The 26,692-nt window shown below is 54.4% G+C and overlaps 6 protein-coding genes across 6 annotated transcripts; 4 read left to right on the forward strand and 2 right to left on the reverse strand.

The window, feature by feature from the left end:
* Nucleotides 1-75: 75 nt before the first annotated feature.
* On the forward strand, nt 76-1,591 carry KVR01_010810 (uncharacterized protein). Its single transcript, XM_044794260.1, has one exon. The coding sequence runs from the start codon at nt 189-191 to the stop codon at nt 1,476-1,478; it is 1,290 nt and encodes a 429-aa protein (XP_044639957.1). The 5' UTR covers nt 76-188; the 3' UTR covers nt 1,479-1,591.
* Nucleotides 1,592-4,383: 2,792 nt separating this feature from the next.
* KVR01_011013 (uncharacterized protein) lies at nt 4,384-9,047 on the reverse strand (the record flags this gene model as incomplete). The annotated part of the gene is made up of 2 exons (XM_044788434.1): nt 4,384-4,652; nt 6,218-9,047. 2 exons carry the CDS (start codon nt 9,045-9,047, stop codon nt 4,384-4,386), a joined length of 3,099 nt encoding a protein of 1,032 aa, XP_044640160.1.
* Nucleotides 9,048-10,003: 956 nt separating this feature from the next.
* Nucleotides 10,004-11,288, forward strand: KVR01_010813 (uncharacterized protein; the record flags this gene model as incomplete). The annotated part of the gene is made up of 3 exons (XM_044782978.1): nt 10,004-10,173; nt 10,255-11,033; nt 11,107-11,288. 3 exons carry the CDS (start codon nt 10,004-10,006, stop codon nt 11,286-11,288), a joined length of 1,131 nt encoding a protein of 376 aa, XP_044639960.1.
* Nucleotides 11,289-13,713: 2,425 nt separating this feature from the next.
* KVR01_011057 (uncharacterized protein) lies at nt 13,714-14,820 on the forward strand (the record flags this gene model as incomplete). Its single annotated transcript, XM_044791874.1, has 1 exon — nt 13,714-14,820. Exon 1 carries the CDS (start codon nt 13,834-13,836, stop codon nt 14,818-14,820), a length of 987 nt encoding a protein of 328 aa, XP_044640204.1. The 5' UTR covers nt 13,714-13,833.
* Nucleotides 14,821-18,120: 3,300 nt separating this feature from the next.
* Nucleotides 18,121-20,756, forward strand: KVR01_010890 (uncharacterized protein). Its single transcript, XM_044789201.1, has 3 exons — nt 18,121-19,502; nt 19,557-20,154; nt 20,214-20,756. The coding sequence occupies exons 1-3, from the start codon at nt 18,650-18,652 to the stop codon at nt 20,491-20,493; spliced, it is 1,731 nt and encodes a 576-aa protein (XP_044640037.1). The 5' UTR covers nt 18,121-18,649; the 3' UTR covers nt 20,494-20,756.
* A 605-nt stretch (nt 20,757-21,361) lies between these two features.
* On the reverse strand, nt 21,362-26,593 carry KVR01_010963 (uncharacterized protein). The gene is made up of 2 exons (XM_044790570.1): nt 26,029-26,593; nt 21,362-25,976 (listed from the first exon to the last, which is right to left on the reverse strand). Exons 1-2 carry the CDS (start codon nt 26,413-26,415, stop codon nt 21,630-21,632), a joined length of 4,734 nt encoding a protein of 1,577 aa, XP_044640110.1. The 5' UTR covers nt 26,416-26,593; the 3' UTR covers nt 21,362-21,629.
* Nucleotides 26,594-26,692: the final 99 nt, after the last annotated feature.

Raw genomic sequence — 26,692 nt, forward strand, 5'->3', positions numbered from 1 at the left:
AGGTGAGCGAACGTGAATAACCCCCGCGCGCGCTGTTTGGTACGTCCAATTCTGTCTAGGGTCCAACCCTTGAATCCGGAACCTGTAAAATGTAGAATTCGTGCCCCGCCCAGGCGGAATTCACACTCATCTTCCCAACAAATGTCCTATGTTGGAGTTGGAGGAGCATTCACTCGAGGCTCTTGATAATGGGTGTACCGATCAATACGGCCCTGCGATGGGAACGAGAGCATAAATACCAATTTCCGAGTGGGGAACGTTTCTCGAAAGCCCTGCTCGATTCCGTAACCTGCCACTTCGCCAAGGTCCGCACCAGAGACTGGGAAACCAGGATGATGGAATACTGGAACCCAAATGAGAACGACATACGAGATAACGGAGAATACGAATCCTTCAAGTCCAAGTGGAGGATGAAAAAAGCCATGTCGCAAATTGATTTGGGGCGTTGGGCAGAGGCCGAAGCTGAATCTGGAGCTGAGCAGTACCTTCGCGACACCATCGAAAAGTGCAAGCAATTGCGTCGCAGCAACGAATTCCATGGTTTCATGTACCTGCCTGGTGAGATCCGCGACATAATATACCGCCTCGCCCTTTTCAGGGGCAAGGTCGTTGTACCGAATAGCAGGCACAGCATGGGGCCTCAGGCATTCGAGGCCGTCGAGAACTACGAAAGCTTCGACGGATACTATTACAGGCGTTACGAAGGTGTTACACACGAACTTCACGCGATGAGGCACAGCCATCATACAATTCCTCTCGGCCTGATCCAGGGGGTCAGTCGAGCTGTGCACGACGAAGCTGCGCGGATCTACTTTGGCAGTAACCAGTTCATCTTCCCTTCCGGCTCCTTTGTACATCCTCGATATTGTAATTTGCGTACCGCCTTTGAAGCTCACGGCGGAGATGGGTTTCAACGCGATATCGACAACCGGACAAACAATGCCCCACTACTCCGTGACGTGAGCTACACCTTCGACATGCGAGACCACCCGATCGACGATCACACAAACCTCTACATGAATTACGGCATCAAGGCATCCGTCGACGATGGCAGGCGCTCACGTGGCGAGGCCCTGCAAGCACTGCATGATGCGAAGGCGCTTGAGCTGGAAATCGACTGGGCCGAACGTATCGACAGCATCAAACTCATGACCTTGGACCGCCTGGTTCTGGACTTTCAGGAGTGCTACTGCCCCATCGGATGCTGTCGTAAGGTACAATGGGTAGTGGATCGCTTCCTGCACGAGGGACCGCCTCCCGGGACTGCTGCCACAGAAGACAATGCATACTCCTCGTATGACTGGTTCAACCGCCCACCGCGCATGGTTGAAGTTATGGGTTTCGTGGATGACAAAGAGGAATTAACGGCGATGGTAAAGTTGAGACGGCTAATTGGATCAGTGATATGCCTCATCGAAACTAATGATGTCCCTAATGATTTTGACCGCCCAATGCAGGAGCTTCTACTAAGTGATTGAGAAGGATTGGTGGTGGGAAGAGCACCAGGTGGCGATGATGGAGGAATACAGAGAGCGCTTTTATATTCATCTTCTGTCTTTCTCCGCAGCGTAATGTGACGTCAACTTCAGAACGTAAATGCCTTGAACTGATCGGGTAGCCAAGTATGCCCGCCTGACTACACGATTCAAAATCACTAGTAAATCTACTCATAATACCCCGTGGGACGACTGAGTTACTCCAGCGATGATCTCCTTTTTCTTGTTTTACAAATATTGAACCCTATGCGCAACCGGTGATCCCGAGGTCCTTGTCAAGACGCGCCCGGGCACCTGCAGACCTGCGACAGGGTGGTGGAACCCGAAGGTAAGCATATTGTAATCAGTGTGGCCTTGAGCCCATATATTACAAGCTGCGGCACCCTACTCCCCTAGTCATCCTTGAGCTCAAACACCGAAGCAAACAGCCGAAGCAGACGGAAAAGCAGTGCGTTATGCACCCTCCGCGAGGATTCCTGGATCTCGTCCAAGTGATCGTGGATCCTCTAGGCCTCAACCTCGGCAATTGTGACGATGTCCTTCCCCAGCATAGGCCATGGTCATGCGAATATGAGCGAGCTTCATATGAGAGATAGGTATCAAACTGGACTATGCGAAACGGAATCCGTAGCTGGCTTTCCAATTAGGAATCCACGGAAATGACTATACTTGCACAAATAACATTGAGGCATTAATGAAACAAGAATCCAACAGAATAGATTAAACTTGTATGTGTAGTATGTATAGCCCTAATCAAATGCTACCTCTCAACCATAAACCAGCCAGCACTTACGCCCAAGCGCTGTCAACTAAGAAGCTCGTATCATCGGGGAACAAATATGCACGATCGTAGTTGTTGTTAGTCTCCCCGCTGCCCGCAAGCCAGCCAAGGAGGTCGTAGTGGCGGACAAAGCGAGTTGTGTACATAAGGGAGCGGAGGGAGACTCCTTGTCCATTATTTCCAGGTTGTGGACAGAAGGTGGCGTCTTGGTTGAACTGCAGGCTGTTATCGCCAACGTTGACATATAATGCGAAATAGTAGTGCCGAAGGTAAGAACCAGGGCTATCATGACTCTCAAGCGAGATGCAGCTGCTGTCAGCTAGCCCTGGCCGTACTGTCCAGCTCGACTGCTGCTTGAGCAATGTGGAGCTTGTATCCAATACTTCTGTAAGAGTGACTTGGTTATCACCGTCATGAGAGAGATATCGTGTGTTGTATCCAGGTGTAGTATCCTGTAGTGAGATGGTATTGTTGACACGCAGTGCAGCCCCGGTTGGAAGCGCGGTTGACGAGGAAGTTGGTTCCGTTGAAGAAGCTGTTGTCAAGGGAGTTGTTGTCGATACTGTGGACGTCGGGCCGCTTCCCACCAGAACAATTAGCGGCACCCACACTTGGTAAGTTACGCCCAAAGCTGTCCTCACATCCAAGACCACGGTGAAGAGCCCAGGAAGTGTAATAGACCCTACCAAGTCCGCTTTTAGGCCAAATATCTGGCTGAATCCCACATATGAGGAGTCTGCTGGAAGAGGGGGATATACATTGTAATCATCAATTACGTCGGTTGTGTCGCGAAGGAAGAGGTTAAGAGAAATATCCCAGGATTTTCCCGCTTCGACAGGGATGCTGCTTGCTGTCGGGGAGGAGGAGGCGGACGTAGATCCAGTTGTGCTCTCGCTTGTAGATTCCGTCGTGCTCTCGCTCGTGGGGGTGCCAGTAGATTCTGTCGTGCTCTCACTAGTAGCCTCTGTCGTGCTCTCACTCGTGGGGGTGCTAGTAAATTCCGTCGTGCTCTCACTCGTAGATTCGCTAGTCGACTCGCTCGTGGGCGTTGCAGTAGATTCGCTAGTAGATTCTGATGTGCTCTCACTCTCCGGCTCTGATGTGCTCTCGCTAGTAGCCTCTGTCGTGCTCTCACTTGTGGCGGTGCTAGTAAATTCCGTCGTGCTCTCACTAGTAGCCTCTGTTGTGCTCTCACTCGTGGTCATGCTCATGGACTCGCTGGTCGAATCGCTCGTGGGCGTTGCAGTAGACTCGCTAGTTGACTCGCTCGTGGTCATGCTCATGGACTGGCTAGTTGACTCGCTCGTGGGAGTTGCAGTGGATTCACTCGTCGACTCGCTCGTTGGCGTTCCAGTAGACTCGCTAGTGGGCGTTGCAGTAGACTCGCTAGTTGAATCGCTCGTGGTCATGCTCATGGACTCGCTAGTCGATTCGCTTGATGGCGTTCCAGTAGACTCGCTCGTGGGAGTTACAGTGGACTCGCTTGTGAGCGTGCCGGCAGATGTATCTGACCCACTTGTAGACGCAGTCGCAGCGGACGTCGTGTCAGATCCGCCAGTTGACGTACTGATTGCAGAAGTCGAGACCTCAGAAGTGCTAGCAGATGCCGTAGTATCTCCAGAAGACATGCTCTCGGACGAGCTGACAGACGTGCCTGGCTCACTTGTTGTCATGGTAGACATAGCCGATGTACCAGTAGACTCGCCCGTAGACGTGACAGTAGATTCACTGGTAGGTGTGCTCGCATATGAGTCAGTAGAAGTAGTGGCTCCGGAAGATGTGCCAGTAGATTCACCAAGAGATTCGCTCGAGGATGTGTAGGTAGATGTATCAGTGGATAGTCCAGTGGGCGTGCTAGCAGGTGTGCCAGTAGACTCGCTCGAGGATCCGGAAGCAGATGAAGCAGTGGATAGTTCAGTAGGCGTGCTAGCAGGTGTACCGGTTGATTCGCTGGAAGGAACACTGGCAGGTGTACCAGTTGATGCCTCAGAAGGTGTTGCAGTAGACGCGCCAGTAGATTGGCTCGCAGGCGTGCCAGTCGACGTGTCGGTGTATCCACTCAGAGAGGTACTGGCAGATGGGTCATAAGACCTGCCATCGGATGTGCTAGCAGACGTAGTGGAATCCGGGGGCGTGGTGGCTCCGGCAGATGATCCAGTTGACTCGACCGTAGACGCCGTGCTTGCCGTAGGAGCGGACACGATGATGCACGGTATGGTCAGCGTGTACGAGGAGCCATTTAGGCCCGTAACGGTCACGGTGATGGTAAAGAAGCCCGGCGCCTGAATCGATGGGACAACACCAGCAATATTGCGAAGGCTCTGGTCCAGGCCAAGCCACTGGAAGTTGGGATTCGACACGATGGGGCCAATAACCTTGTCACCAGGATCGTTCATGTATAGGCCCAGGTCGATGTTGAAGGAGAATCCAGCTGTGACGGTTGCGGCGGGTACGCTGGCCGTGGGACTCGCAGGCCTCGAAGATGTCGTCGTGCCCGCCGGTGCGATTACCACCGTAAATGTTACGCTGTACCCACTCAGCCCTGGGCCCGAGGCTCCTACCGCAAGGGTAACAGTGAATGTTCCTTGTGGGGTGCCCAGGGGCGCAGTGCCAGTCAAGACCTGAAGTGAAGTATCGAGTGTGATGTACGGTTGCACTGGGTTGAACGCCGCCGAGACTGCATTGTCTCCAAGAGCTTTCAAGAACTGCGGGATTGGAATACTGAAAAGAACACCTGGCGTGATAGTTGGCGTCGGGAGGCTGGTAGCAGTGGGCCCTGCCCCCGTTGAAACTGTGCTTGTGGGAGGAGTGATCAGGAAAGGTATGGTGACAGGATACGTCGAGCCGCCGAGCCCAAGAACAGTGAATACAGCGTTGTAGAGCCCTGGCGCCGTACCGAGCGGCGCCGTGCCGATAATGTCACGGGGCGACCCGACGTTGAAAAAGCTGAATGGTGCTGTCACGATTGCCTGGAGGGTATCGCTGGGATCGCGCAGGTACGGCAAAGCAGAGAAGTCAAAAGGAACTCCAGGTACGATGGTGAATGTCGGGAGACTGGACGCGCTCGGGCTGGAGGGCGTGGTTGGCAGGACAGGGGTAGAGCTGCTGCTCCCATTGATTGCCAAGACTATGATTTGCATCGTGAGGGAGTATGGGTTGCCACTGCCATCCACCGCGTTGATCACAAGCTCGAAAGGACCAGGAGGTGTAGTCAAAGGCGCAAGGCCGGCAAGGAAGCCGGCCTGTGTGGGATCGAGGCCAATCCATGGGTAAGATGGCTGTGTCGATATCGAGTTGATTTTATCCGTCAGCGCCTTCAGGTAACGTGCCACGGGGATTTGGAAAGGAACGCCTGGGGTGATGCTGGCTATTGGCATGGCACTTTGAGTGGGCTGCGAGGTTTGGCTTGCTCCCGATTCTCCGCCGGGCTGTGACGCAGATGCTGAGGTCGCGATATTACTTAGGCTGCTACTTCCTCCAGAGCCGCGCACGATCAGGATAGGGATGTTGACCGTATAAGTGTCTCCATTAACGCCCCGCACGCTCAGAGTGACAGTTGTGAGGCCGGGGATCGCATCGATGGGCGCCGTCCCTGCGAGAAGATTACTGCCCGGGCGCGATGGGTCCAGCCCGATCCAGTTGTAGACGGGGTCCGTCGTGAGAGGCCCCACAACGTCCTTGGGGTCTCGCAGGTAAACGGTGGTGTCGATCAAGAATACAAGGCCGGCAATGATAGTCGGCGTTGGTAAGCCCGTGCCGGTGGGAACCATGCTGGGTATGCCGGGTGATGTGGAAGACGAAGGGGGCTTTGGCACAACCCTAAGAGGGAATGGGATTGTAATACTCAACCCACCGCCATCCACCCCTCTGAGTGTTGCAATAATAAGCCCTGGTAGCGTATCAGCGGGTACGACACCCTGCAGGCTGAGACCATCTGGACCCTGGACGAGCTTGATGAAGTCGGACACGGGCTGAGTTGACTCGAGCGAAACGACGTTCCCTGCGAGTCCCAGCAAGGCTGGCCTGATGGGGATATTGAATGGCTGTCCAGGTGTGATTTCCGGGGTTGGAAGGCTGGTGCCCGATGGAAGGGTTGGTGTTGTTGTCGAACCGGGTTTTGGGCCGACAGCCACGACGAACTGGACGGTAAAGGGCGCACCACCTGGCAGCTTGCCGGTGAGAGTGACTGCAATCAGGCCGGGCAGCTGATCGATGGGGACGACACCGCTGATGCTGGGCGAGGCTCCGGAAGGAGGGTCTAGCTTCATCCAGTCTGAAGGAGGCGCAGTGGAGATTACCAGGTCGGAGACTCCAGCAAGTGGCAGGAAAGGTCCCAGGGGAATGGTGAAAGCGACGCCAGGGGTGACTGTGGGCGTCTGGAAGGCCGTCCCAGTCGGAGTCGAGGATGGCACCGAGGTTGCGGACGGACTGGCGCCGAGGGCAACTATGACGGTGAAGACAGTCGTGTATGGGTCGCCACCAGCGGTCAACGCGCTCACCGTCACGGTGATGGGGCCTGGGGGCTGGTTCGCAGGCACGAGACCGGAAATGGCAGCGACAACGGCTGATGCCGGATCAGTGAGGTTGAACCAAGAGAGCTGAGGGTCCGTCCTGATGGCGGACACACTGTCGCTGAAGCTGCGGAGGAAGGGCCACAGCGGGACAACAAAAGGCTGGCCGGGGTACACAGTTGGAGTCGGGCGAGCCGGCGGCGGCGGGCCTGTCGACGTAGCCCCCGGCACACTGGAAGCTCCGGATGGGACGACCGGCCCCGTCGTCGACGGAGCAGGCGCCGCGCTGCCGCTGCCGCTGCTAGATGGGGGCAGTACCGAGGCTTGGACGAGCCTCACAAAAGGCGCACCAAGAGCCGTGGTGCCACTGATGACGAGCGTGAGGTCCCCGGGGGCTTGTGTGGGCGGGACAGTGCCGCGTAGCGACTTGGTGACCGGGTCCAGCGTCAGCCACGGAGCATCTGGCAGGGTGGAGATGGACTGGGGAAGATCGCCGCCACTCTGCAGGTAGTCCAGGACCGGGATGTTCAAGGTCTGGCCCGGCGTGAAGGTGATCGGGGGCAGGGCAGGCAGGACGACCAAGGTGATGATCTTGGTGAAGGAGATGCCGCCCGCAGTCACGCCCCTGAGGCTGAGCGCGACAAGACCCAGAGGCTGCGAGTCGGGTACCGTGCCTCGTAGCCGCTTGGTGATGGGGTCAAACGTCAGCCATGGCGCATCTGGGATGGTGGAAATGTTTTGGGGCTGATCACCGGCGTTGAGGAAGCCGAGGACGGGGAAATCCAATATCTGGAGCCGACTGAACATGAGGAGCGGCGGCAGGGAAGGCGGGGGCGAGGCTGAGGGCGAGGCTGAGGCTGAGGCTGTTGGGGTCGGCACCCCAGCCCCCGCCACGACGATTGGGACAAGGACCAGATACGTCGCACCATTCTGCGGGGCACTGGTGTCGAGGTCGGTGATGATGAGCTGGATGACCCCCGTCGCCTGCGTGCTGGGGACAATGCCCTCGATGGTCCCGGCCGACGTGTTGAGCGTGATCCACGGGGACAGCGGGTCGGTGCTGATGGCGACGGGCCTGTGGGTGTCCCCCCGCCGCGGCGCAGGGAAACTGAAAGGTTGGCCTCGGAATACAGTAACGGCCGGGAAGACCAACGGGCCACCACTGCCCGTGGGGCTCGGAGCAGTGCTCACGCCAGCCGACGACGGTCGGCTCAACGAAGACGTGGTGCTCGCGGCCTCGGGCACAACACCGAGCGTTATCGTTACCACGTATATGTCACCGCCTAGACTGCGCAGGGTGAGGGTGAGTATCGCGAAGCTCAGTGGCTGGTTGTCCGGCGGAGTGCCTACTATCGCGCCGTCCGGGCTGATGCTGATCCATGGGTATGCCGGTTGGGCAGTGAAGTTGACGAGGACGTCGGTTGGGCGGGCCAGGTACTTTGCCAAGGCGATGCGGAACGGCAGACCCGCGAAGACAGTCTCACTCGCGGCCACGTCGGGTGCCCCAGTGGTGCTTGGTGACGCCGCCGGACTAATTGTCGATATCGATGTCGATGTGAATGTCGATGTCAGCGAGCCAATCCCCGGCGGCAGGCTGGCGCTGCTTCCGGGCGGCGCACGCACGTCGATGAGCACGACGAACTGCACGACGCGGGGATCAGCGGCCTGCCGCTTGACCAGACCGGCCCTGCCTGCCAGCCGAGCAGTCACGATCGTTCTCAACTGGATGCTGGTGGGGTAGTCTATCGGGACGAGACCCTCGAGGGCCTTGTTCACCGGATCCAGCAGCACCCAGTTCACTGCCGGGTCCACGATGATGCCAAGCACGCTCTCGATGGGCGTGGTCAACACGTTTACCAGGCTGTAAGTGAAGGGCTGGCCCGCGTACACGGTGAACTCGGCTGCCGTGGGGAACGCAACGGCACCCGGGTTTGTCGGTGTGGGGGCGGGAAGTCCTGGTGGGCCGGGCGGGCCGGGAGGGCCAGGAGGGCCGGGCGGTCCCGGGGGTCCTGGCGGTCCTGGCTGACCGACAGCCCCGGTTGGGTTCGCGTTCGGGGGATTCGGAGGACCTGGGTATGCTGTTGGGCCCGACGAGCCCGGCAGGGACAGCCACGTTGTGACATAGGTGTAACAGAAAGAAGCAGGCTCCCCGAGGCCATATTGCCCCGAGGCCACCGGAACCAGCAGCGCCAGCAGCCCAACCAATCCGAGCCACCGACGAGGCACCCCATAAGCCATGGGTTTCCGTTTTCCTGCCATGATCAGGCCACTCAATCAAGCCGATGGGTAGCACAATAACGATTGACGATGGGTGGGTAGTACAGTAAAGATTGTGATGTGAGAACAAAGCTCGATGCCAAACACTGGTAGCCTGGTCAAAAAAGAGTGACGACTGCTCGAGATACGGAGCGCCTCGTCTTCATTACGGCGTGCACCGAGGTCGACGACAAGATATATATGTATCAATATAGGAATGAGCATTCCGAAAAAAACACAGCCTCGGGTAGTGCCATGTATTGCACGCTAAATTCTACCTGCCTCCTAGCATTCAATTCCAGTCACGTAGCTCCATCGTGTACCGTCCGATATTGTGATTGTGCCGCAGATCGGTCTAGTCTCACTCTTCACGGGGAGTCAGCATGCTTGTATTCAAAGAAACAAAAACAAGACGTTATGTTGAGGTCTTCCAAGGCGCCAGGCCGATCAATGTCTCGGCTGAGTAGCCACAAAACCGTTGTAACGCCCTGCTGATCAGACACTGATCGCCGTTGCATGCCAAACGCCACTACTCTAACTTTGTTGCCCGGGATCGTGTTGAGATCGCGACGGCTGGCCACTAGTCACCAGCATTATCTACAGTCCAGACTCGCATGCCAGATTCCTGTCAGGATTTGACGCGTCTCGAGGAAAATAAACAGGCGTGCCAGGTGGAAAAGCGGTTGATGTAAACAAAACGCCGCAGATACAGGATTTCCAGGTGTCGCTCATCTTATATAACCTGGAGACCACGGCAGCAGAGCAGCAACTGCTAACGTTTGTACTCGTCGGTTTGCCTCTGCCACGGCCCCAGGTTGTTCGGGAGACTCGCCCGGTCCATTCGTTCTCACTCTATAGCTTACACATTCTCTTCCTCGATCCCTTGTATAATGTTTTAACCCCCTCCTGTTATACCAGAAACAATACACAGCCACTTGTATACAATGAGCACTAATAAAATGGGCTCGCTCAGTGCCAAACTGGCCCTTGCAAGCCTCGCAGCTGTCGTCGCCGCCCAAGATATCTGCTACCCCCAACTTACCTCGGCCACCATCACTGAGTGTGTGCCAAACACTGGCGCACCAAAACCCACGCCCTGCGGTGCTGCCTGCCCAAATCCACTTGTCAGGTAAGCCATCGCGGCGACGGCCCGCTTATTCAACGTGTCTAGACAGCATCAGAAGCCCTAACCACAAATGTCACTACATAGCCATGGCGGACGAAAGGGCGGTCCCGTAACGGTGGCCGTGCCGATGCCCTCATGTCAGGAGTGCGGCTGTGCCACTTGCGTACACGCCAACGTCTATACCACCAGTTTCGCCACCTTCTGCCCAGAGGGCATCACCACCCAGGTCTACGTCGTCAAGGAGCTCTACACCGGCATGTCCGCGCCCCCGTCCGTGACACAGCGCCCGAAGGTCCCCATGGGCTTTGCACAAGGCGTCCATACCTGCCACTCGTGCGGGCCCAAGCCCATCACAACCCAGCTCATCTACCCGGCCAAAGGTTGCCCCTTCGTCCAAGGACAGAGCGGGCCCGCCCCCGCTCCGGGAGGAATACCCGGCTGGGTCGTGTCTCCGGAAAAAGGCGGCCCTGGGTTTACTCCCGCGCAGGATGGTAAGGGATGGCTCCCGGCCCCTCCGAAGCCCGAAGGTGGCGCATACTGGGGTGGCCAAAGTCTCCCCGAGAGCTGGGGTGGAGCCCAAGGCTGGTCCAACGCTGGCCCTGGTGGTATTCCTGCTCCAGGAATTGGTGCTGGTCCTGGTCCCGGCTCGCCCCCTGGCCCCGGCGGTGTTCCTGGTGCTATTCCTGCTCCGGGCTCCGGGCCTGGTCCCGTCCCTGCTCCGGGCGGGCCCCAAGCTGGCCCTGGGGCTGCCCCTGGCCAAGGATCAAATGGAGCCCAAGGAGGTGTCGCTCCTGCTGGTGTCGCTCCTGCTGGTGTCGGGGGTGGTGCATATGTTGCTCCCAGCGCACCTGAAAAAGGTCCAGGTAAGCCAAGCCTAGCCCCTGCCATCCACGATGATGGAACAGCAAATTTAATGGATGTCTCCTTTTCATCTAGGTTCCGGGCCCGACAAGCCATCTGGGCCTCCAACTTCCAGCCCAGACAAACCCCCACAACCTCCAGTCCCCGGGGCGGGCGGGCCAGGCTACCAACAAGTGTCTGCCGCCTTTGTACCAACAATCTTTTCGGCCTTGGGCGTCATGTTCGGCCTCTTCTCAACTACAGTTCTTCTTCTGTAAGGAAATATGGATAGTTTGGCTGCTGAACAATTGCATATCTTCTCTTCTGGCGCTGAAGTACTGTGGTGAAATGGCAAATCAAACACCAGCAGAGCATCTTAAGGAGTAGAATCACGAGTGTAACATTATTTCAGGACGGCAAGCAAGAACCCAAGACTTCTCGTTGACTCAATCAATGTCAATTGTTTATGTGCCCTTATAATAGAGGCGAAAGAGCCTAATAGTGTGCAGCATTTTTATTTTAATAATAGACCAAGGACCAATAGGTTCCTATTATAGTCACGGTTGGCTCGTAACAATAATATGGGAAAGTCTTATTCAAATTATCATTGACAGATTTCCTTGTGCTTTAGAAAGTCATCTTGTATTGCAAAAGTAAATTCAACTATAGGCTGTTACGAAATTATACTACTTAATTCTTGATATAGGGAAAGGCTCATCCGTTTCTATACGAAAAATCCATCGACAGTCCTACCATTGTCCCTCTAAAGCCTGTCAATGGTTAGTTTCGATCCTAAAAGACATCTTCGCACGGCATACCTAGGTAACACCCAATCTACAACGAGAGTTGAAAAGACTTCATTCTGCAGAGCGCTCAGTGCTCAGTGCCTCTTCTCTGGTCCTATGGCTCCTACTACAATACTTAAGTACCACTTGACGACTACTTCCACCTCGAAGCCTCTCAAGCTTGGCCCCTTGACCAGTGGGGTGGAAGGTGCATGGACGGAGTCCCCCACAGAGAATCCCAACGCTTATTTTTGATTGCCATCCTGGCGTGTTAATAAGCAACACGGGGCTTGCGGTTGGCCGTAGCAAACTGCATGCCTGGGCATGTCCGGCACCTTGGTTGAACTAAACCTGGTTTCTGGGCTTGACATTACCTTAACGTCCGTTCTTACACCAGAAATTGACCCGCATTCCCCCATTGGCGGCTGCTGATTGATCACTAAGCAAGTTCAATCTGACCAATACGGACATTCTGCGTGATCTTCCTCTCCCCGTTTGGATGTCTGAAATGGGGAGGGTTCAACTTCTGACTAGTTTCTGAAGGTATAGGTCAGATCGACCGCAGATGTCCCACACTAGAAACTCCAGATTCTGATTGCTACAGACGTGGAGGAAAGCATCCGCGGAACGCACACGAGTATGTTTCAACACACTCCCAACTCTAGTTCCACGGCCAAGGCGCAATGGGAACCTTGGAAGTGCCTAGACTCGGACGGCTTTTATTTCCTCTACGACTAGAGGAAATTGATCATCGAGCTCCAGACCCTGTCAGGCTGGGGTGAGGGGCTCTCAGAGCTGTATCTCAACTCCGAGGGCAAATCCGCCTCCGGAAACCTCGATCCGATCATGTGCCATACCATGGCATGGGAAGCTTCCGCTTGTGGGAGAATGGCATCAGAGTTGGCTCCATTCATTTTCCCACCAAGCTCATGAAAGTGGCATACGACCACGCCAGCGGGCACCGAGAAAAGCTCGATGACGAGACGCATATTTTCTCAACAAGCTCATCCCTCATCTTCTTGGCCTGAAAGGAGGCCGCCCACGTTAGGGACTTATTGCCCAAACTAGGCGATAGTCACGCTGACGTAGTTGTTTGTTACCCTGCGAATATCCGGTCTCAAACTGATATAGTGTGGCCGTATTCAGAAGATCTCGTTAGAGGCCAGTTGATGAACAACCTCAGGCAGTTGATGGCTGAAGATATTTGAAATTATGATAATAACTTCTATCATACAGTTATGTGATTTCTTTACGGCGACGCAATCTCAATGTCATAGTAAGGAACGCTTTGAGACCCTCTCCGCTTCACTCCTCTGACGGGCCACCTAAACTGGCAGTGATCCTAATATCGGTTTCCGTTCGTATTGCAGTCGTTTCTATTCCTCGATGGAGCTCGGCTCACTCAAACCGTGACAATAGTCGCCATGATCGGCTTGCTTGGTTGCCAAGCAGTAGAGTCTCAGAAGCCGACTTCGGAGAGAGTCCTACATTTATCAGTCTGGGAAATAGAGCTTGCTTTCACTCGACGGACTAAGGGAAAATTCATTTTGAATTCGATTACACATGCCCGTCATTCTGTAGGCGGTCGCTTAACACGATAGTTGTCATAGTTTTAGATGATATGCACATCCATGGATGCTGATAACACCGCGACAGCTTTGATACACAATTGCGTTGACGAAATGGGTTCGCGCAGACGGTGGAATTACTGGAAGCTGCAGAATTGTGGGACCGGGAGGATTTCAACCTTGGAATGTTGGCTCAAGTGCTTACATCGGTACACACCTACTGACGCAAGCCGGTACTCTCGGCGACTTTTGATGCTCGCCATTCGCTTATTATGCCAGCGACTCTGCCCACCTCCCGCAGGTATTAGGCTTGGATTGGCATTGTCCCTTGCATAGTTTATGTGACCAAGGGATACTAGATCTCTCGAATCAGAACCGTGTAGTCATCGTCTCTGCGCCACATACACGACAATACTAGTATCTTTTGTCTTTCTTTCATCCCTGACACGCGAATACGGACCAAAACAAACATGACGAGCACAGACGCCGAAGGGACGCCCCTACTAGGTCGGCCCTGCGGCGGCGACGCTGACACGGCTTTCAGACGCCGTGTTATCACCACGACTTTCATCATGGTGATCCTAGTGGACCTGGCCGCCTTCTTCCTGGAAGCACCCCAGATGAAGATTCTCGAGGGCATCATCTGCAACCGCTATTATACCGCTGCTGCTGGCGCCTCAATTGTTCCGGGCGACACCGACTGCAACATTGGGCCCGTCCAGTCGGAGCTTGCGACCGTGGTACAGATGCTCAACACATTCAACCGCTTGCCGGGTCTTATCGTCGCCATCCCGTTCGGCATTCTGGCAGACCGCTACGGCCGACGGCCCGTGCTACTGCTGGCGATACTTGGGGCGCTCTTGCAGGATGTCATGTCCAAGACCGTTCTTTGGTACTCGGACCTCGTCAACCCGCGTTTCATCTGGCTGTCATCAGCGGCCCTCATGATGGGCGGGGGTGATTCTGTCTCTGGGTCCATGGTTTATCTTGTCGTAGCTGACGTCGCCTTGCCGGAGCAGAGAGCTAGCCTTTTCTTCCAGTTAACCGCCTGCGGCCTCATTGCGGAACTGTTGGCTACACCCTTAAGCGCTTTGTTCATGGCGAGGGACCCTTGGATACCATACTTTATGTATAGTGGCATGTCACTGCTCGCCGGAACAATACCTCTGGTCTTCCTTCCAGAGACTCTGCCTAAGCCAGCGCTTGAGACGGAGGCCCTCCAAGATGCCACAAGCGGGAGTGATTCCTCCCCGCCCATTAGATCTGGTTTGGCCTCACGGTTTCGGCCTCTCAAGAAGCGCAACGTGGTTGCTGTTCTGTTGGCCTTCTTTGTCTCGGCTCTGGGCCGTCAGTCTACGAGTTTTTTGTTGCAGTTTATACGTCAACGATTTAGTTGGACGTACGAAAAGGTGAGGCCGTTGCAACCACTTCTCAATGAAAAGACACTTCTCTTCTAACCTTCATTCTCACTAATAGGCAAGTCTTTTGGTTACCATACGAGCCGCCCTCAATCTTGTCCTGCTCCTGGTCTTCCTCCCCGCTCTCAACAGGCTCCTGACAAAGCGAGGGATGAGTGCCCCGGGCAAAGATCTCCTCATCAGCCGCTTGTCGCTTGGCCTTTTTGCCTTGGGGTCTCTTGTCATTTCGGTGGCGCCAGCGGTGGCACTAGCGGCAACAGGTATTGTTATCTTCGCCTTGGGATCCGGGTTCCCGCCTGCGGCTCGTAGTCTGGTTACTACATTCTGTCATCAGGACGAGGCTGGGTTTCTTTACTCAGCCCTTGCAATAACTCAATCGATCGGAGGGCTTGTCGCAGGCCCGCTGCTTGCGTTAACGTTCAGGTGGGGCCTCAGCCTTGGGAATGAATGGACTGGGATCCCATTTGCGGCAGTAGCTGGTTTGTTCGCATGTGCTTTCCTTGCGGCTGCGCTGGTTCGACTGTGATTGAAAATGGACTAGAATAGACCAGAGGATGACCACAATTTGTCCCTTTAGTTAGAAGCTTTTAGATTATACCCATCCTGCCCTAATTCACGGAGCGCCCTTGCCTCTAGAAATTGCCCAGACGGGCAAGGCAAAAGGTATCATTACATCCTATCGCAGCATAGTATGTGCAGTACACATCGATTCCACCTATCGTTTTATAACTATTGTTATCGGCATCCTGTTCTTTCCAAGCGCTGGGTCTTGAGTGCATACCACCGTATGAAGGCGCCATGTATGTCCTCGGACGTATACGGAATAGAAGCGAAACCACACACACATCGATTCCGTCAATAAGTGCCTCAGGATGATCACTGTATTAATGTAATACTTTTAACTTACCTTGTATAAGAGACTTTATTAATTTTAATATATAGTTAGTCTTATTAAAGCCGTCTTAAATAGTAGAGAGGAAGAATATTTATTATTTTATATATAATTTTACTTTAATATTAACTTTTTATAAGATATATTTTTATATTTATTTTAAAATATATATTACTTTATTCTTTTATACTTATTATATTATAATATTAATTATAAATATTATTTTAATTTAAACATTAAGTTTTAAATATTTACTATTAAATAAAGGTACTATATATATCCTTAGATATATATAGAATAGAAGTGAAACCACTTAGTAGAGAAACTTAGATACCGTAAATAGTCTTAGAAATATAAGTATTCATATCTCCTGGTAGCTCTTTCTGTATATACTCTTTAGACGATTAGAAATCAGGGGATAGTGCCGTGGCAATACAACGAGCTGAAGTGCTAACTGTCGACCACGAACCATGGATGTTGGCCATACTGGGAACGAGTGAAATTCCAATATTGAAATTTGCTTGGCGGTCAGACTCAGGCAAAGAAGCGGTTTGTCACTGGTCTTTCCAGGCGCTCTCCCCTAAATTCACAAGCACAACAGTTTTGGTACGGTATCACAAGTAGGCGCCGACCACTGCCGGTCTAATGGGATGCAAAGAACGCCCCTCTCAAGCCTTACGAATTAATCTTGAGACTCATGCAAGAGCTCACGTGTTAGTATCAAATAAGGTTGGTTGGGTGCAGTTGCTGGGGCTTCCTCGGGATAGGTAGTGGCTGCGTGGACGACGTTTCTGACCTGGTCCAGCGCATACATGTGCCAGTGGGTTCATGCGCAGTAAGTGGATGCAGGTGAGGCATACGCAAGGCATACACGAAGCTTGGGACGCTTTCCCGGGAGCATAACCGAGACACGCAGCTCTCACAATCTGGCCCGCCGTCCCTCCGTGCCCTGAGTCTTTGCCGGCGGGCGCGCGGCGTCAGATTGGATAGCCTCATTCAAACCCAAAAGCGGACGATTCTTTACTTGCCATTTGTGGAAGCCTATGCCGAGTTCGGCAAGTGTCATCTGACGCCGATGCCAAATCAGCTACCTAGGTATCAAACCACAGAAAAGAATGGGCAGCCTTTAATCCGTTCTGATGTCGTGCGTGCGAAAGAGGCAAAGAAGGGCTCGGGGGGCTCGGGAGGAGGGAGCTGTCGTATCGCAACGTTCAGATGAGACGGCAAGGCCATGCCTGCAGCCATCGAAAAGCAACCTTGGAACCTTTGCAGAGAGGAGCTTCGCCAGCCCGCGTGGAGCCTCTGTTTCAATGGAGGTTTCTGGCCCGTGTGCAAAGATTTCGAGTCAGAAGAACCCCCGCGAAACATTCGAACATATGGAGTCGACCTTATGCTTCACGGCATGGCATCCGAAAAAGGACTGGGTCCGTCATTTTGTGTGTTTGCTGGTCAAGGTTTGAGGCACACGTGAATCCTAGGCACATCATTCCACATTTAGCAATCTTGTGTAAGGCCAGCCGGGTCCCCCGACATAAGCGCCCGTGAAGTATGCAATCGGGGGCAGTACCTTCCCAGGGTTGACTGCCGGGTTACTCCTTTCAAAATGTGGTTGGTGCAGACGGTGGTGGTTGTCCTGTTGGTGTGACAGGGGCAATGCCAATGTTTTATACTCTGGGGTGATATCTATCTAGATTCTGCAGCGTTTCTATGGTGCTTGGCTAAGACCAAGGCACCCCGGCAAACTTCCGAAACAGAGTTTGCCGGTCCGCGCCCTGGATCAACCAAGCACTGCATATGCCCTGGGCCATTTATCCCGGCCAGTCAAGCCTGTTTTACAGTTGAGGGGTGATGTAATGATCATCGAGCAACGAGCAAGCCATCACTATCACTATCACTATCCTTTCTAATGTTAAAAAAGTTTATGTAAACCCAAGTCAGCCTATGTTGGGTGGTGGAAGAGCCACCTATGACATAATCAAGCCCGGGGGTTTGAGAGGTAATTGGTCGAGCTGATGATGAATATGCTGTGCATTAAAATCTACACCTAGACGCGAATAAGTCAGATCGGTGCGAACAGCCTTTGAGGACGGCACTGCCGAGAGCGTTTTATAACATCAATTGATGGCGGGAGGCAAGTCTGGATAAGGATTTGAAGCCCGAATAGTCTGACTTCTAGTGTAGTTGCTCACGACTGAACTCGCAAGACAATGTCTTGCCAGTAGCAACTGCAGCGCCGCTCCAACAGGCTTGACTGCAGCCGAGACCAGGTTGTGGAATGTCGCTTGAATTGACGGATTGGGACGCTGCCGTACCGCCCAAGTGTGGCGCATCGGCTTCCGGAAAGGGACATTGGGGTGGCTCCGGCGTTTGAGATCTGCGCGAGGGACGCCGTGGCGCATTGACATGGCACACAGTCGAAGTATTCTACCGCAACTCAGGACACATCAGACGGTTCAGTCGATTCATCGGCTGGCAACCATTGAAACCTCGATGCATCGAAGTCACCTGTACCGAAACCACAGGAGGCGGGGTGAGTTCAGATGGAATCAGCTGCGTGCGCGCATGTGGTGTATACTGCCAGGACTACGCGCCCAACACATGTCTTCTCTGCTCCTTCTGGGCTGCGCTGCGCTGCACTGCCTCCCGCCTCGGCTGACATTTGATCCCCTCTGAACTTCTGAAACTAAACGTCAGAGGCTGGACACATCATGATTGGGGCAATGGGATGGCAACCCAAGCGAGCTGGTCCATTATCCTTCAAAACCCTGCACCGCTCCAACCTTCAAAAGTTGGCCTCGAACTCAGTTTAGTTCAGTTTAGTTCAGTTCATTGATCACTCAACCAACCACGCGGTTATCGCTCCTTGAAACTACGACTCCTGGGGAGCTGGTTTATTTCTTTCCTTTCTTCTTTCTTTTTCCTCCCATTCTTCGATCGTGCGAGACACGGATCAACCTTCAGCGGCCGAGTACAGTCATGTCGAAACACAGCAGGATGCGCGACTCGATGGAGGAGGTTTTGGTGGATAGGGGCAACGGCGCCGAGGCCCAGGTGGTCGGATCTACGCAACTATTCAAGGATGGAAAGCTTCAGTGCATCCCGATGCCTACGCCCGATCCAAAAGATCCTCTTAACCTGCCAGAGTGGAGGAAATGGGCCGCCATCATAAGCCTCTCTCTGTTTGGCGCGCTGGCTCTCTCAGCAGAGACTATCGTCGGCGCCCTGGTCCCCATCTTCGTCCTCGAGTATGCCGGCATCGACCCCAAGATCCTCGGAAAGATCGACCTCAGCACACTTAACCTCAGCTCGGTGGGCGGTAAGCCGGCGGACCCCATCCAGCTGCTCAACAGCCTGGGAGGCCCACCAATCTCTAAGGTCGACCTCATTTCCACCCTTCCAATCCTCGTCAATGGTATCGCATCATACATCCTGGTGCCATTGTCCATTGGTGTTGGTAGGCGACCTGTTATCTTGTTCTCTGGGGTAATGGCATGGGCAGGAGGTCTGTGGGCAGGGTTCAGTACAAGTCTGAACAGCCACATCGCCGCAAGAGTGTTCCAAGGGTTTGGAGCCGGCGCAGTTGAGGCTCTGATCCCTCTTATCCTGCAGGACATGCTGTTCATCAACCAGCGTAACAAGGCTTTCTCCCTCATCAGTGCCGGCCAGGGTCTCTTCGTTGTCAGCATCGGTCTGACCAGCCCGCTCATCATCATTCACCTAAGCTGGAGGTGGCTCTACTATATCACCGCGGGAGCTGGTATCATCGTGTGGATCGCAATGATCTTCTTCGTTCCTGAGACCCGATGGGAGCGTTCTCAAGACGAGCTTGGTATGTGAACCATTCTGTCCCTGCGACTGTTGCCGGCCTAACACAGAGCCACAGCTGGAAGGGCGGTCTTTCCCCTGCGCCCCGGCGAGACCCGTCCCCGTCTTGACCATGCCCGGTACGGATACCGCACCAACAAGAACGACTTCGGCCTCTTCTCTGTTCCATTCAAGTGGAATCTCTGCAGGCGCTCCGTCGTCGAGACTGTCAAGGCCACCTTCTTCCCCAACGTTCTTTGGGTCATCGCCCTCAACTCCATCTTCATCGGCGCGCTCTCGGCCACGACACAGAACGCTGCTGCCATCATTCTCAGCCTCAGGCTCAAATTTACTCAGCTGGGTCTCGTCGTTTTGCCGGTTGTTGCCGCCACACCATTCGTCTGGTTCTTCGGTGGTTACTTGGCCGACAAGATCAGCAATAAGTATGCCAAGAAAAACGGGGGAAGGCGAGAGCCCGAGGCTCACTTGATCAGTCTCATATTCCCTCTCCTGGCAGGTGTTGCTGGGCCGATCTTGTTTGGCTTTGCTGGTCAGAACACCGCGTCGCGGCCACTGGTACCGCTGCTGGTGGGGTTCTTCCTCATCGGCTTTGGTGGTCTAACCATGAACTCGCTCGTGAGCGTATATTTGGTTGAATGTTATCCCAACTTCGCTGGGTATGTTGCCGCTCGTCCATTATTGCATGAAAAAGAAAGATGGCTAATAAGTGTTGTAGGCCTGTCCTCGTGACCATGTCCTCTTTCCGTCTCATTGCCGGATTCCTGATCAGCTTCAAGTCTGCCGACTGGATTCTCGACATCGGCTTCATTAAGACCTTCAGCATCTACAGCGGAATCATGATGCTATTTACACTCATGCTCCCTCTCGTCTTCTACTACGGCAAGCCGATGCGGTTGTGGAGCGCCGGGAAGCTGGGCGAGTCTCCTGAGCAAGATGACTCCAAGAGTATGAAGAGTATTGAAATGGACTGGGGCGTTCAGGGTCGCAAGAACTAATAAGCTTAAACGATGGGCACGGAACGAGCGGACGGCGAACTATACAGAAGCAAGCACAAGAAGGCGGTCCCTAAGACTGTAACTTGACGAATGGGCTTCTAGTATCGTATAATTAAGCATTGGGCTACATCAACTACAGACATCTGGACGGTGTATACAATTTTTATAGGTTAAAGTTGGACATCCTTTACCCTGGGTGGTGGGATGGGTGTTCAGATTTCGTACAGTTTTTAGAGGTCAATCATAACCTTGTGATATCCAAATCGGCTGATCGATCAGTGCGAGGGCCTTGATTTGTTACCCCTTGCCCAAAAGTCTACCTCTCTGACCAGTGTGGAAGAGCGAACAAGTATTTGTAGAAGCTCAATGCCTCTCGATTAAAAACAGATCTCTCGACCGTAGATAAGCAGTCTGCACCGCAATGCTAAAACATTGCCATGCCGCGCCACGCCGATCATGAACACTACCTTGGCCTCAGAATAGACTTCAAGCTACTACACACGCCCGGCCAAGGTCAAGGCGTCAAATGATCAACAGACGGCCTCGAAAATCCCGAGCAGTTCATCTATAGCCCATTCAGCGTGATCCCAGTCGTGAAGCCTATAGTACCTAAGCATGATCCCGCAAGCGATACAAGCAACATCGCCCCTTGCCGAGGATTGAAGGATCGATCCATCCCCATCAAGCCCTCCACGGCGGTCTCGGACAATTAGACATTCCATGCGCACTTCCTAGGGATAGATTGGATCGTGGGAAAAGAATCTTAAGCATCATGTCTAACCATCCTTTTGGAACTTCGAGGTATGGTTCGCCCTTCCCCCTGGCGTCGAGTTGGTGGAAGATCATCCACATGACTCCGATCTCAAAATGGAGCAATTGTCTTGCATCTCTCACAGAAAAAGGTACACATTATCCTGCACACGATCCTTTAATGTTGCCAGCTCTCCCTAACATGCCTATGCTTTAACCTAAACTGATCGGGAAAAAGGCTAATCGCTCCAAACAAAGCGACCAAACATCATTTTTCGTTGCCGCCGATGGGTATCATGCGTACGCCTTTCACAGCCGACTTCCGGGGCCAGCAGGGAACCACTTGCTGCGCCTCAACGCCCTCAGCCAAGCCCTTCCAAAGTGCATCATTGCTCCCCGCGGCTGTCCTTCCCTTTCTGTACCAACTCCCCGACAGCCTCTGCCAGCTTTTCCTTCGCACCCTCTTCCAGCGCCGCATGCCATGCTCTCAGGTCGACGAGGTAGCTCTTCTCCTTGTCGCTCAGCTCGACCGGTGGGCCTCGAACCTGAGGCGCCGCGTCCTTGCCATCGGCGTTGAACACAGCCCAGCTGGACTCGTCTTCCGTCCTCAGCCCGAAGCCTCTTCCAGGCAGCGATGTCACCGTGAAGCGACGCAGAAGGATAGAGTCGCCTGGCTTCACAACAGGCAGATAGTCTTTGTGGGCGCGGAAAAGGGATACTTCGATTGCGCCCTGAGGGGCGGTAGACGGGTCGGATATGGTGAAAGAAGAGACGTATTGCCGTGCTTTGGTGCGCTGTGGCATCGTGTTCGTGCTGGTAACAACAGCCGCGACGTCAAGGGTGTTCATATTGTAGGACTTGAGGTCCTTGAGCGGGGCGCACTCAGGCATCTCGGTCCCAAGACGCTTGATCAGGTCATTCTTTGTCTTGTTGGCCGACGTGGCGGAGACCTTCCTCCGCGACGGAGACCTGAGGCCAGCGCGGGCGAACATATCTTCCTGTTCATGAGTCGGGCTCGCAGCTTGCTGGAAACTCATGGTCTGGCTGCGCGTTGTGCGCGGACTGGGCGACTGGTCGGGCGGTATACGTGAATTTCGATTCGAAGCACGCGACGACTTGGCGAATTGTATGTTGGATTCTTCACGGAGTGCGCGAATTCGAGAGCTACGCTTTGATTTGCGCACAGAGGGAGACTCCGCATCCTCCGCTTCCCTCGACTCGGAAGCTTGTGAGTTGGCTGTGACGAAACTTGCACGATCGTCAAAGTGCGCCACGCTGGGTGACTCCTCCACCTGAAGGAGCTCGGAGGCGTCATGAAACTCTTCCTCGTCACTGAGAGTCGTAGCAGCTTCTTTCCCCAGAAGATCAATCCTCCTCGGCTCCCCTGCTTCCTCTGAGTCGCTCTGTTGTAGCGGGGACGAAAATGCAACAATCTCGTTCCCGAGTGGTTCTGAAATGGCTTCCGACATGGCGAAATCTTCGTCCTGGTCGTCAAGAGGTGCCTCGTCATGTGATGCCGCTCGTCCATTCTTAACACTTTCGGAATCACTTTCGAGCTCTCCTGTGCCAGGCACTGCTTGATCCGCTGTTGTCGAAACCTTGTCGTCTGTGTTGGTCATCTCCGTATCTCCTCCGGCCCCATCTGGTTGGATGAGCACGTTTTCATTGTCTCGCGTCTGGAAGGCCGCTCCCTTCTCGTCTGTGACTTGCGTTTCAACGTGGCTCGAGACCGTCGTCATGGAAATGTCCATAGATCTAGTCACGGGGCCTTCCCGATGTTGAGATTCAGGCGGGGATGGAGGTGCTTCTTCCTGTTCATCTGAAGAGCCTTCGAAGCTTTTAGATTCCAACGTCTCGTTTCGGACGTTGGGCGTCACTTCCAATCCTGTTGTACCTGCACCATCACGCTTCTCGTTCAAGACTTCGGGCTCCCGATCCGATATCTGTTCTGCCCTCTCCTCACTCATGTCTTGTCCAGAGGCATCCTCCCCAAACTCAGAGGTCCCTTTATCATCTGCGCCGTCGTTTTGACCATCATCCATCAAGGTATCCTCTGCCGCTACTGAATCGAGTCCTTGCCGGTGTGGCGAAGATGAGACATCAAGCGAAGTGTGCGGCTCAAGCACTTGTGATTGGAAAGACCCAACTACGTCTCCAGTCTGTGTCTGGAACGACGCATTTAAATCGACCGAGCGAGCGTGCGAGTCCTCTGATATCGGTCCGCGTCTAGGTGACGAAGAGGTGATGTTAGACGCAGCCGAGTCCATGACTTGCGTCTCAAAAGATGCAGCTACGTCCCTCGATTGCGCACGGAAGGTCGCATCCAGTTCGATCGGATCCGGTTGAAGGTGTGCAACCCTTTCATCTGCCTCGTCTTGATTCTCACTCAGTTCATCAACCTCTTTATCGAGCACAAGCCCGGCCACTCTTTGATCATGTGTATTTTCGACAGTGGTATCCACCTTGGCAGCAGCCCCCTCGATATTCGAGCCTTCACCGAGCTGGCTTTGTCTACGTGACTGACCGGTGCTCGGACTGGCCCCTTCCGCCTGCGATGCGCTGGCGGTTGAGGAATATGGTACCTCGATTTCGCTGGTTCGTTCCACGTCATCACTCACCTCGGCATGAGTTGGATTATCTACATCCATATTACCGTCGTCTTCGCTTGCTTCGTCGTTCTCAGGTTCGCTGAGTTCTTCCTCGTCAACGAACGAGCCTTCTTCTTCACCCTCTAAGTCGTTGATCTCTCCCTCTGGGGATCCGTCTGATTCTTGCTCCGACTGAGCGGGTATGTGTCGATGTTGAAGAGTGGGCGCTACCGAACCTACCGCCGCATGGCCTCTGGGGAAATTTTCGGGCTCGGAATTAACAATCCCGTCCATTTGTTGGCGTCCAAGCTGGCTTTTCGGCGGCGGAGGCGCTGGTGCTTCGTCGTCCTCCGAGTCAGAGAGCAGGTCGATGACGACGGGCTCTTTCGGTGCCTGAGGGAGCGGAGCCCTTTGCAGTATGGGCTGCTGATAGGTGTTCTGGTGTACGGGTTCATCTTCCTCGTAATCCTCCTCCTCGTCATAGTCCTCTTCGTCCTCATCGAATTCTTCGTCCTCTTCTAACAAATCCTCGTCTGGCAAAGGCCCTGGCTTTTCGTCCTCGAAATCATCGTCATCGTCGGAAATGCGGTTGTAGTTCCTCATGTCGTAGTCGTCGCCTTTCTCATCCTCGTCGTAATCTGCCCGCTCGTCGCTGTCCATCGAGTCTTCGTCGTCCGCCGAAGACTCTCGGCCATGCGGGAGGGCCTCCCGTGGAACACCTTGCTCGAAGACTGGTTGGGATAGAATTCCTTGCTCTCTCATCTCATCCTGATTTCTGGTTCCATCCTCAACTCCTGGCGGAATCATGCCAGGAGGCGTTCCCACTGGCGCACTACTGTCGGACAGTAGGTCCTCAGGGTTGTGAACATTGCCAAGGGCGTGCCATGGGCCCGACAGTTGAGGCCCCGCTGCCCATAGTGGCGCGCCGCTGCTGCCAATCTGAGGCTCAGACACATGGGTATGAGTTTCGTGCATGGTCTGGTTGGATTGAATACCCTGCATAACATGCTCGCTGGAACGATGCGAAGGTGGTGACGCGGAAGCCGGTGATTGCTGCGGGTCAGGGTATGCCTCTGATTGAAGGTGAGCCTCCTGATGACTGAATGGCGTCTGTGAGGATGCGTATGGCATACCACCAAATGTAGATTGCGGTTGCTCGCCGAATCCAAACCTCACCGACTCCGTCGTGGGCCCTCCCACGGTGGCGAATCCAGCACCAAAACTCGACGGCTGACCAAAGACGTTCTGACCAAATGCAGATTGCCCAAACATAGACTGAGAATGGGTGGGCTGTCCAAGGTGAGGCTGAACAGGCACCGCGTGCCGCCCAAGATGCTGTGGCGGCTCTGTCCTTTGATGATCTTGCGTAGGGTGAGACACGCTTTGAGGTATCCCAAAGCCTGCTTGAAAACTTGCATCGGACTCGGAGAATCCGGAAGTGCTGGGCGGTGGCTCGAAGAGGCTGGCTATGGGTCGCTCCGCCGTAGGAGGTGGCCGCTGTTGGCTGAGGCCCACAGCATGAAGGCTCGACGTCGAAGCTTGCACGCCCGTGTCTGTGGTGGCACCCGTGTATTGCGCTGGTAGCCTGCCACTCAAGGGCGGCGACGAAGGTGGTGCCCCGCCAGGAGCCCTGGTTGGCGTATCTTCTACACTCTTCGGTGGCGGCAGAAGTTCCAGCTCGACAGTTTGACAAGCCCCGTCCGCGGTCTGGGGCTTCGATGGTGCGTCGGGCATGACAACATCACCATCTGTTGGCGCAGGAGGCCCGGAAAAGTCTTCCGATATCTCGGGCTCTGGACTACTGCTCTCCTCTCGGTACTTCCACCTGCCGTTCTGCACAGAATACCTCGGCCGTTTGCGGCCCTTGCCCCTCCTCCCTCCATCAGCCTCCAACTCCTCGTCGAGGTCGAATTCAAATAGAGGGGCATAGGAAGCTCTCGACCTCTTTATAAATACGGGCGAGGGGTACTCATTGACCGCAGGTCTAGCGCTCTTCTGTGCAACGGGTTCATCGTCGAAGAGGGTGGTGTCGATCTCGGCGAAGGGGATGGGCTCGAAGGGCTCTTCAGGCTGCTCTTCGGGTTCGGTAGGGTCAGGCTGGTCTATGCTGATGAATTTTGTTTCTTGAGATTCGCCAAGCGTGACCTGCAATGTATTGTGAGAAGAAGAACTCGTGGCCGGGTCCAAAGTGTCCCACCTTGAGCGTAAGCTTTCCCACGAACTTCAACTGCCAGTCTGACCGGGAGCCTGGTGGTCGGGCAGGTTCCTCGTTTCTAGCCCACTCGACGCCTTCCAGACCCAATGTCACCTCGTCGCCGCTCCCAAGCTCCAGAGCCCCAACGGCCTCGGCGCTGGGGCCGTTGAGTTGCACGCGCACCTGGCCTCTGTCGCGTCGCAATCGGAAGTCTGGCTCGGCGACGAGGAAGGCAACGCTCTTGCTGACAGAGCTGAAGGGCCAAGTGATTGTGACTTCGCCGTGTAGTTTTCGAGTCTCCTGGTCGGGGAGTTCTGGGCCCAGCTGTGCGATTGGCGTCGCTGTCTTGGTCGCGAGCGACTGCTCGACGTCTCCATCTGCAGCTGCCATCGTGGCGGACGCGGCGTCGTACTGCAGTGGAAAGTATCGACGGCTAGATCATCGCTCATGAGGGTGAGGGAGGACGGGGTGCATCGGCCATCTGACGAGTGCCGGGTCTTTAAATGAATTGTCGCGCCGGTTCCGTCATTGGGGTTCGAAAACAGAAGCAGCTTGAGGTGGATGTCTCGGGTTCGCGACCTGGAGCAGAGCTAGGGAGCTTGTGGGTGCTTGTCAGGGACTGGGGTCAGGTACTTGAGTACACAGTGCTAGGTACCTAGGTACCTAG

The sequence above is a fragment of the Diaporthe batatas genome (genome assembly GCF_019321695.1).
Source record: "Diaporthe batatas strain CRI 302-4 chromosome Unknown Contig00014, whole genome shotgun sequence".
Classification (NCBI taxonomy): domain Eukaryota; kingdom Fungi; phylum Ascomycota; class Sordariomycetes; order Diaporthales; family Diaporthaceae; genus Diaporthe; species Diaporthe batatas.

Excerpts from the sequence above, each read along its gene's own strand:
- KVR01_010810 (XM_044794260.1), top strand. The coding sequence starts at position 189 with ATGGGTGTACCGATCAATACGGCCCTGCGATGGGAACGAGAGCATAAA.
- KVR01_010890 (XM_044789201.1), top strand. The coding sequence starts at position 18,650 with ATGTCGAAACACAGCAGGATGCGCGACTCGATGGAGGAGGTTTTGGTG. Across the intron at positions 19,503-19,556 it reads GCGTTCTCAAGACGAGCTTG|CTGGAAGGGCGGTCTTTCCC; the intron begins GTATGTGAACCA and ends ACAGAGCCACAG. Across the intron at positions 20,155-20,213 it reads TGTTATCCCAACTTCGCTGG|GCCTGTCCTCGTGACCATGT; the intron begins GTATGTTGCCGC and ends TAAGTGTTGTAG.
- KVR01_010963 (XM_044790570.1), bottom strand. The coding sequence starts at position 26,415 with ATGGCAGCTGCAGATGGAGACGTCGAGCAGTCGCTCGCGACCAAGACA. Across the intron at positions 25,977-26,028 it reads TGGGAAAGCTTACGCTCAAG|GTCACGCTTGGCGAATCTCA; the intron begins GTGGGACACTTT and ends AATACATTGCAG.